The 9331-nt window shown below is 34.9% G+C and overlaps 1 protein-coding gene across 1 annotated transcript; it reads right to left on the bottom strand.

Annotated features, from left to right (window-relative positions):
- Window positions 1-369: 369 nt before the first annotated feature.
- Window positions 370-9074, bottom strand: LOC131147693 (aluminum-activated malate transporter 2-like). Its single transcript, XM_058097218.1, has 6 exons — window positions 8748-9074; window positions 6447-6587; window positions 6051-6323; window positions 1484-1596; window positions 1265-1408; window positions 370-1180 (listed from the first exon to the last, which is right to left on the bottom strand). The coding sequence occupies exons 1-6, from the start codon at window positions 9043-9045 to the stop codon at window positions 770-772; spliced, it is 1380 nt and encodes a 459-aa protein (XP_057953201.1). The 5' UTR covers window positions 9046-9074; the 3' UTR covers window positions 370-769.
- Between the last annotated feature and the right edge of the window lie 257 nt (window positions 9075-9331).

The following is a 9331-nucleotide window of genomic DNA, read 5'->3' as shown; positions in this document are numbered from 1 at the left end:
CAAATTGAAAACTTCCAAAAGATTGCACATTGCTGGCATTGTGGCTGTGATTGCAGCTTATGCAATTCTGGTTGCTCTGTTTATCATTCTATTTGTGTACTGCTGTAATAAGAAGAAAGACACCTTAGAGGCTCTTAGTTCAATTGTAATTCACCCTATCCATCCATCTGAGATCCATAAAATATTGTTAAGATTGTAGTCTCTAGTAAAACCACAGGAAGCTTATCCACTTGAACTGGGACTAGTTCATTGGGGCAAACTCTCATGTGATTTGAGGATGAAAATATCCATCATACCAGCTTAGGTTCTTGATAATGTTGCCAAGAATCTAATTATATCATGAGTTTGAGTCTAATAATCGTCTCTAAATCAACTGTAATCAGATCTTTACCTATTTCCAATAGGATTTTGTTATCCATCCCCTTGATAATCGGATCAAAACCATCTCCTCGCCATCTAAAACACAGTAAGCATCTTCATTGCTTCTTTCTTGCGGCTATCAACTGCTCTCTATAGTTCTATACTGATCCTATTTAAAATTGGCATTAAGAGATACTACTGAAAGCCTCAGACTGCAAACAAAGACCTTTGCATCGCTCAGGTTAGCAGAGCTTTCATCATCCAAGAGATGATTTCAAGTATTGTATTGTACTCAACACGAGGACAGAGCTACAACTATATAGAAACATTCTCAATGCATCAGATAGACTCTGCAGTGAATTGAGAGTGATTTCACATTCCTGTGCTGATCCTTTCGTGGAGTCCCACATTACTCTATACATGTAGATGAGCCATCAATCTTAATAACATGATGAATTCCATCCATGCCGGAATTTGTCTCTGTCGGAGGATCTGCTGTCTTGAAATGTGCATGGGAGGCTAGCTCATGAACAGCCTCGCTAATTTTCTCTGTGCATGAGACTATGTCAATCAGCAGGGAGGCTACAGTTGCCATGGGTATAAGCTCCAGAATATTGGTGTCTTCCCATACATATAGGCTTGTTTTGAGTGAGGATTTTAGGGTTTTAGCTGCAGTTCTTGAGTTTGCAATATGTGGATTTGTGCAGGATGGCTGAGTCATTGTTTTGATTGCTGATGCTAATTCCTTCAAAACCTTTCCAGATTCTGAACTCATCTCTGTGCATGACTCCTGAATTTTTCTTTGAATCTCTAGCGGTGCCTGTATCGCAGTATAAATTATATATTTAATGGCTAAGCTATTGTTCTTGTAATTGAATATTTCTCTATTTAGCTAGGACATTACTTGGAACTCAGCATTAAGGTAGCCGGTTAGAGCTTCAATGCGGTAGGCACATTGTCGAGTTAGGGTTCCAATTTTCAAATATTGCTTCCAAGGATGACGGAACCTGAACTTACCATGAGGAGGTTCCCATTTTGCAAAATTAACCTCAAAAAAATAGAGAGAATACATTAGTTGACCTGAAGCTGAGAGAGAGAGAGAGAGAGAGAGAGAGAGACTTACTAATGATTCTTCAGTGTTTTTTGAATTCAATACACTTTTATATTCCTGGAAAGCTGTCTTCTGATCCACAGTGTCCCCATCTGTAGGAACTTTGAAGCATTCCACTCCGTAACCTGTAAATTGAGTCCACACTTTCAGTTCTACTCCTCACTGTTTAGAAGTCATAAAGGACTAAAGGTGAAAATTAATATTCATTGTGCTTTCAGCCTCCTTTGATTAGCACCACAGTTTCAAAAAAATCTTAAATCTTTGAGGTGCAATAATGTTTGTTAAAGTGTCTTGCTAGTGTTGATACTTTAATACATTCTCACACGTGACTAACTATCTAAGTCACAAGTGAATGTACTAAAAGAATCAATAATGCCCCTAGGCGAGTGAAAAATTGATAAGTTAATAGTGAGTTGGATGACATGGGGTTCAGTCATGTTTGAGTGTAAACAATGATGTTGCGAAAATTTGGCAGACCAATACATACAAGACTCTGGTTTTGGTACTAATCTTCAAAAATTCTCCTATAAACAAAATGAACTACTAGTGATATTGATTGCTTTGGCACTGATCCTAGCTCCAATGCCTAGGCCAGAACAGGAACCAGTAGAATTAGGCAAGAATGAATGGAGTTACTTCAAGGAGTTCTTTTCTACTTACCCCTATAGCACTTTCAATGGTCTTAAATTTCCATGAAGTTGCCGAAATTTCCATCGAAATTTATGCTTCTCGTCACCCTTAAAATTGAAATGGCAGTCAGTTTCCATCTTGAATAATTTTTGTTGAAATTTCAATGCATCATCTGAAATTTATTCTAGTATCAAAATTTCAGCGAAACTTACTGAAATTTTAACCATAAAATGAAATTTCCTTGGAATTCGAATGTGAGATTTATGCAAAGTGAAATTTTGCTCTTAATCTGTTTTTTTTTTTTATTGAAATAAAAGATTATTACAAGAGCTTTTGAAATTATATAAAAATTAAACTTACAACAGCATTTTATTTAACCATTCATGTCTAAATTATCTTTACTTGTATATTAAATAATATTTAATTAATTTATGAATTTCATTTATACTAACTAAATATGTTTCACGCACATTTTATTAAGAATATGTTTCATGCATGTATTATATTACAACTATTGCACCTCAAACACAACAATAAATCTATTTAAATTTTAATATATTAGTCCTAAAACATACATTATTGTGCCTATTACCCATTTCTCAAGTTTCATAAAAGAATTCCATGTTTTACTAATTTTCATTGTTTTTTTCAAATTGAAATTGAAATAAAAATTTTTGGACTTTTGGAGCTTCTAAATTTTAGTCTGAATCGAAATTTAAGACCTTGGTACCTTCTAAATTCTCATTTTTGGTAAGAGCTTTGATTCAAGACTAGTTACTCATGTGGCTGACATGTGGTATTAAGGCTCCAATCTTTTAGCATTAGAATGATCGCAATTATTACTTGCGATTGAGCTGGAATAAAGATTGAGAGATCGATGCCAAGTGGGATGACCCTAATACTTAATCATTAAACTACATGCAACTTGTTTTACAAACATGTTTAACTTAAGTCGTTCCAAAGATTTTCTCGTAGAGATGGGGGCATGATGCGTTATTTGTGGATGAATACGAAGATGAAATAAGTGGCTGCTTAATTGGAGAAGGTTCTTTACCATGCTAAGAATGTTGATACCCATTTTGATGAAGCTAATAAAGTGGTTGTCGCACTTAACAAGAAGCTATGTTGTGCTCAGACTAGATCATGGGAGAGATCCAAGGCAGAATGGAAGAAAGTTGAGTTGATGCCTCATCAATATGATCATCAAGGGGCATGATTTGTAGTGGACCACATGCCCATCGAAGAATTCTCATATGATCAAACATTTGATCTCATTTTTCAGATTCCTACAAGCTTATGTATCATTTTAAGTTTGTGGTCTTGGTTATATGGTAATACTTGTATCTCTTTAAATGGATTTAGCCTTCATTTTGGATTTGCGTCAAATTTTTTTACCAAGGTAGGTTTAAGGAATTAACCAAGGTAGGTTAAGTTTCTCAGTTTTTTATTTCAAGATTTCTTTTTGTACGTTTAATTTCGTCTTTCCACAACTTGAACCTGTTTGTCAACTTAAGTGAGCAGATTTATAGAGTTTCAGGCAGAGAATTCAAAGGGAAAAAAAATTAAAACTAATCCCTTGCCACTAAGATGACGATCTTGACATCTAGGATCAACCTTGGGATTTAAAGAGATTTCATGGTGAATCTTTGAGCATAATTCTACGTGGATTTTCAAGGTCCTTGTCCCACCACCACCAACAGATCCACTCTTAATTTTATCACCTTCCAAGAGCTAATGAAGTGCATTTCAAATAGTTAAGATAGTTGGAAGCCACAATTATGGTGGAAGGTTCAAACACTAGTTGAAAGAGGTCCTTTGGGCACGGTCTTAAATTTCCCAGAAATTGGCGAAATTTCCAATTTCCATCACCCTTGAAATCGAAACGGCAGTCGATTTCCATCTTACATAATTTCCATCGAAATCTCGACGAATCATCCGATTAACGAAATCTCAAAATTTTAGCAAAACCTTTTGAAATATTAACTATGCAATGAAATTTCCTTGAAATTCAAATGAGAGATTTAGGAGTGAAGTGAAGTTTTTGTCTTAATTTATTTTATTGAATCAAAAGATTATTACAAGCGCTTTTGGAATTATATGAAAAGATAAACATACAACAACATTTTATTTAATTGTTCATGTCTAAATTATCATTATTTGTATAATAAATAATATTTAAATGATTTATGAATTTCATTTGTATTAACTAAATATGTTTAATGCGCATTATCTTACAAATACTTTTGATACACATACAATATTACAACTTTTCCACCTCATACACAACATAGATGTATTTAACTTATAATATATTAGTCCTAAAACTTACATTATTATGTCTGTGAACCATTTCTAAAGTTTCACAAAGAATTCCATGTTTTACTACTAATTTCCATTATTTTTTCAAATCGAAATTGAAATTAACATCGAAATCGAAATTTCCATACTTTTGGAGCTTCGAAATTTAAGACCTTGCCTTTGAGTGACACTGCGAAGGATTCGTGCATAATGGCTCTCAAAATCATATGAAGTGACTAGGATTTGACAGCATTTGGAACCACTTGGAGTTTCATGATTGTCCAAAAATACTACATGTGGTTAACAGGGCCTTGGCTACCATCACAACTATCAATTTCTTGCTGCCTAAATGCCTTTGGCAAAGGATTATTGAAGATATTTTGAATGAATGACAATTGAGCTTGTTTACTTTTTCCCCTGGACTAGACCAGACTTTAACCCTTTCCCAGGCCTTATTATTGTTTGATCTAAGGACCCTAATTGGCTCCTAACTTCTTCTTGGGCTGACCTCCATATATGACAACCGTGCTTATCGTTCTAAGAATGGATGATATGGCGTCACATTTCCAGCGTGCCACCTCATGGAAGCCAGATATTATCTTCTCCTTTGTATTCATGCTTTCATCACCTCTCCTGCTTGGGGGATATATCACAGCATACCTTGGATTCTTGGGAATAATGGGAACCCATCTTTGTTCTACTGGGCCGAGACTCTACATACTGAGTAGGGTTTTGACATCTTTGGTCATGCATATGTTGTATCGAGTTTGACCGATTACTTTCTTTCTACAAGTATTTGATTCTTGCAAGGGGTCATTGGCTTGTTCCAATGACTCAACCACTTGATTTGTCAAAGCTTTATGATTTTATCAACAAGAACTCTAGGAGAACAATTATTATTGGTGTTCCCTCCTTGAATGAGGGGAGCCCCCTTGTCCTTGGCACACTACTTCTTAGATAACCATAACTTTTTTTCAAGGATTCCGATAGAATATGCCAATTGATCATGCAAAAAATACGACCAATGAACAATATTGAGACTTTGTTCTTGGAAATTGCTTCATTTCTAGACCTGCCTAAATTAGGAACGGATATCCAATAAAATTAGGCAAGAACAAATGTATTTTCTAGTTTATACTCGAGTCTCGTTACTCTTTTTGCTTGCATGAATGGTGCTCTGTATTATAAAAGCTCCTATGGGTATTTTAGCCACAAGAATGCTTATAATTACTACTTCTTGTTATTGAGGCGTACCATCTAAACCCAACTGGCGTTTCCTCAATTGCTGGACCAACCTATTTGGTCTTTTGATTGATCTTAGTTTGCTTGTTTATTCCCAGTTCATATCCATTTTCCCAAGTCATGCTGTCACTTTTTTGAGCTTCTTTTTTGAGTTCAATATGCAACCTTTATTATCCCAATTGTTATTAGGAAAATAAAGACAAATAATGACAATTGAATTCTAGACCAACAATCTCTTTCAAACTTAAAAAATCACTCCACAAAAAAGTTTTGAGATGCTATCTTGCAGGTAAAAAATACATGTCAAATACTAAATTATGTGCTGTTGAAGTGTCATACTTTGAACTTAGTGCAAGAATTAAAAAATAAAAATAAAAGAAGGCAAACCAAAACAAAACACAATATTTACCTTCTAAGAAGCTCCCAAGCTTTTCCAAGTTGCTGGCCACTGAATTGTGTAAATCATTACCAGCCCATACTGGGCAAATTAGTATGCATACAATCACAGCAGTAGCACCACCGATGAGGATAGTTGACAACCTCTGATGGGCCATTCCAAGTACTTCCTCGTCACGATACCCAGATACAGATATCATACTGAATGTCAATATAAACACCAACAGCCCATAGTCATATCTTGCCTTCAGTCTAGGATAGAATCTTAGAAATGTTACTGAAGCAGCTGTATTATAACATCACACCCCAACCACATCAAATCCAGAGTATATCAGATGTTATATATTGCAACAAATTGTACTTGGGAACTAGTAGAAGTAATATGCCACATCTGTGCATGTTCATTTACCTAGCAGAAAGACAAATAAGCCAAGGAGTACAGGCTTGCAACTCTTTCCAGAAAGACTAGCCAATTCATGTGCAAAAACACCTAGAGCACCAGCCACAAGTGTTGCCAATCCCCTGTTTAACCCTTTTCCAAGTGTTGCTCCTGTGAAGCATGCATTTCAATTGTCAACAATTTCCAAAGAGAGAAAGTAAGGCATACAATAATAAGCATAGGGTGTTGATCCAACCTTGTCCTAGACTCTGTATGTGGTGTGTAATCATCTTGAATCCTTGGATTAGTATGGTCTGACATCAATAATTTGCATAGGGCTCAAAGTATAGTCAAGTCATACTAGAAACATAGTTCTTGAGTTACTAAAATTCAAGAGATTTTTGTAATGCTCTCACTATAGTTATAGCATTTGCTACAATGCGGCAGATGCTCAGTTCTGCAAGTAGTATTATAGCTAAATAAGGTCACAAGTTCAATTTCTAGAGGAGCCTTGAAGACTCTCTGGGTATTCACCATGAATCTTTGGCCTGCTATGTCTGTCATCACTAATTTGCACAGGGCTCAATGTATAGGTCAACTCATAGTTAAACATGCCGTTTGAGTTAATGAAGTTTGTAGGTATTTGAATAATGAACTCACTATTAGTTATAGACCTTGCTGCAGATGCTCAGCTATACAAGTTGTATTAAAGCTAAGGTCGCAAATTCAATTTCTAGCACCTTGAAGACATTTTCTAGGGAATAAGTTATTGACCAAAATGAGATAGCAATCAATTCAGGTGTTAGAGAGGTTTGAGATGTGGGTCGAGTCATAATTAACCATAATATGTTTGGACTACTATAATTTAAGAAAATTTAGAAGCGCCCACACTATAAGTTATATTTTCTTGTGAAAAATTATTAGTTAGGTTACCTAACCACATCAAATATCCTTCAATTATGAAGGATTATGAATTAAAAAATATTGGTCCAGTTTAAACTTTCCGAAAATAACTATAGGTGGCTTAACCTAAATATTTTTCTTCCTTGTCTAGTAAGAGATACTCAGACCTAAGAATGATATGCAAATTCTTTTTACATGGTATGTTCTTAATGTCACTTGGAAAATGTTTCTTGGCATTCTCTTCGAGCTAAAGGCATTCATGAAACATGGGTGATACAAAATGCATGTTAAAGACTACTGGAAAGGAAACAAAGGAAATGTATAGTATACAGAATATGGAAGTAAAGTGTGTTTTCTTGTCTCTCTCAGTACTGAATTGGTTGAATGTAACAAAATAGAAGGAATCCATTTACCTAGAAAATCAAGCTATTAGGAGAGGAGAAGATATTAAGTATACCAAATCTATACACCGGGATGGATATAATTTCACCATGTGCTTATTTTAATTGAATTAGAAAGTTATAATTTTATTTTTGTGCACGTGGTGAAATCACATTGGTCCCAATGCATACCTTGTGTACCTAATAATTTTGCATTGAGTATCCTCAAGAATCATTAGATAGTATTTGACGAACATTTGGATGTGAAAGTTCCTAATTAGATTGAAAGAATTTATAATGTACAAGACCATCAATTCACCTAACTGTTCAAGATATTAAATAAAATTCCAAAAATGGGTTTTAATATCTCTATTAAAAAATAACTATCATTCAGTTTGAATAATTAACTTTTTTTTGCCAAATTTATTCATCTCACTTTTGAAATAGTTTTTTTTTTTTTTCTTGATCGTTCTCCTCTTTTCTTGTCTTGTTTTTTTTTTTTTTTTTTTTCAAACCATCAATCTTCCTAGGTTCTTCAGTGTATTTAACAGAACAATAATAAACATAAGAGTAAAGATTTTGCGTTCACTTTCTTCACCTTATCAAACATAAATGGAAAAAATATCACTTGAGATTTTCAAATATACTATGCGTACTCCTTGACGTTTATTATTGTATATTTATCCTTAGTTAAATGCTCGAAAATGATGAAGTTTACTCGTTTATATGTCAAGTTGTAAAAGCAAAATGGAAATAAGAAAATAGAGTTTTACGGGAACCTCCTCCTATAATCTTCTTAATGACTAATCAAATCTGATAACCTCGTCTTTCCAAACAAGCACACTCCAATGCAATATTTTTTAAGATGAATGTGCTATATACACCAAAATTCATGAGCTAATTAAGTAGTCACTTTTTTTTTTTTTTTTGGCTAGGCACTATGGAATATCACTTGTTCCATCCTAAATGTAGATACTTTACGTACAAAGTGGACGTCTATATTTACCAACTTGCTCGTTTAAAATGAATTTAGGACTTAGAAGCATACCTACATAGAACTCGAAGACCACCACGACAGTTAGAACAGCCCACATTGCAGACGCACCAAAGCCAGCAAAGAGAGGTTCAAAGTAGTACAGCAATGACACCAAGGTGATGGCCACTCCCACTTTCACCGAATGAATAATCCTTCTGGGATCATCTTGACCAAGTTTCTTCATTTTCTTTCCAACAGCCACTGGCTTCTCTCCTATCCTTATGGGCAATCCCTTCATCCATTCCCACCGCTGGCATTCGCAGCAGCCATAACCATTTCCCTCCACAGGATGATCATTTCCACTTGCCATTTTCAACACTACAATCTACTTGCATGTAGAGAAACTCATGCACAGAGGAAGAAAGGAGATCAATAGAGAAGTGGAGGAGCTGCCTTGATCATGAGGTGCCTTCTAGCTCAAGGTCTCCTACCTACTTATAACCGTGAATAGATGGTAAAGGACAAAAAACATTAATTGAAAGGAGTGCACCTTTTTAAAAGGGCAAAATACATTGAAGTTTCCTAGAATCATGGAAAGAAACACGGATCTTCTCTTAAATTTCAAAATTTTCGTACACAGATCTCTCCTAAAATGT

This window comes from Malania oleifera, chromosome 2 (genome assembly GCF_029873635.1).
Source record: "Malania oleifera isolate guangnan ecotype guangnan chromosome 2, ASM2987363v1, whole genome shotgun sequence".
In the NCBI taxonomy this organism is placed as follows: domain Eukaryota; kingdom Viridiplantae; phylum Streptophyta; class Magnoliopsida; order Santalales; family Ximeniaceae; genus Malania; species Malania oleifera.
The sequence above is the reverse complement of the archived record's forward strand: the minus strand, read 5'-3'. Positions and strand labels throughout refer to the sequence as shown.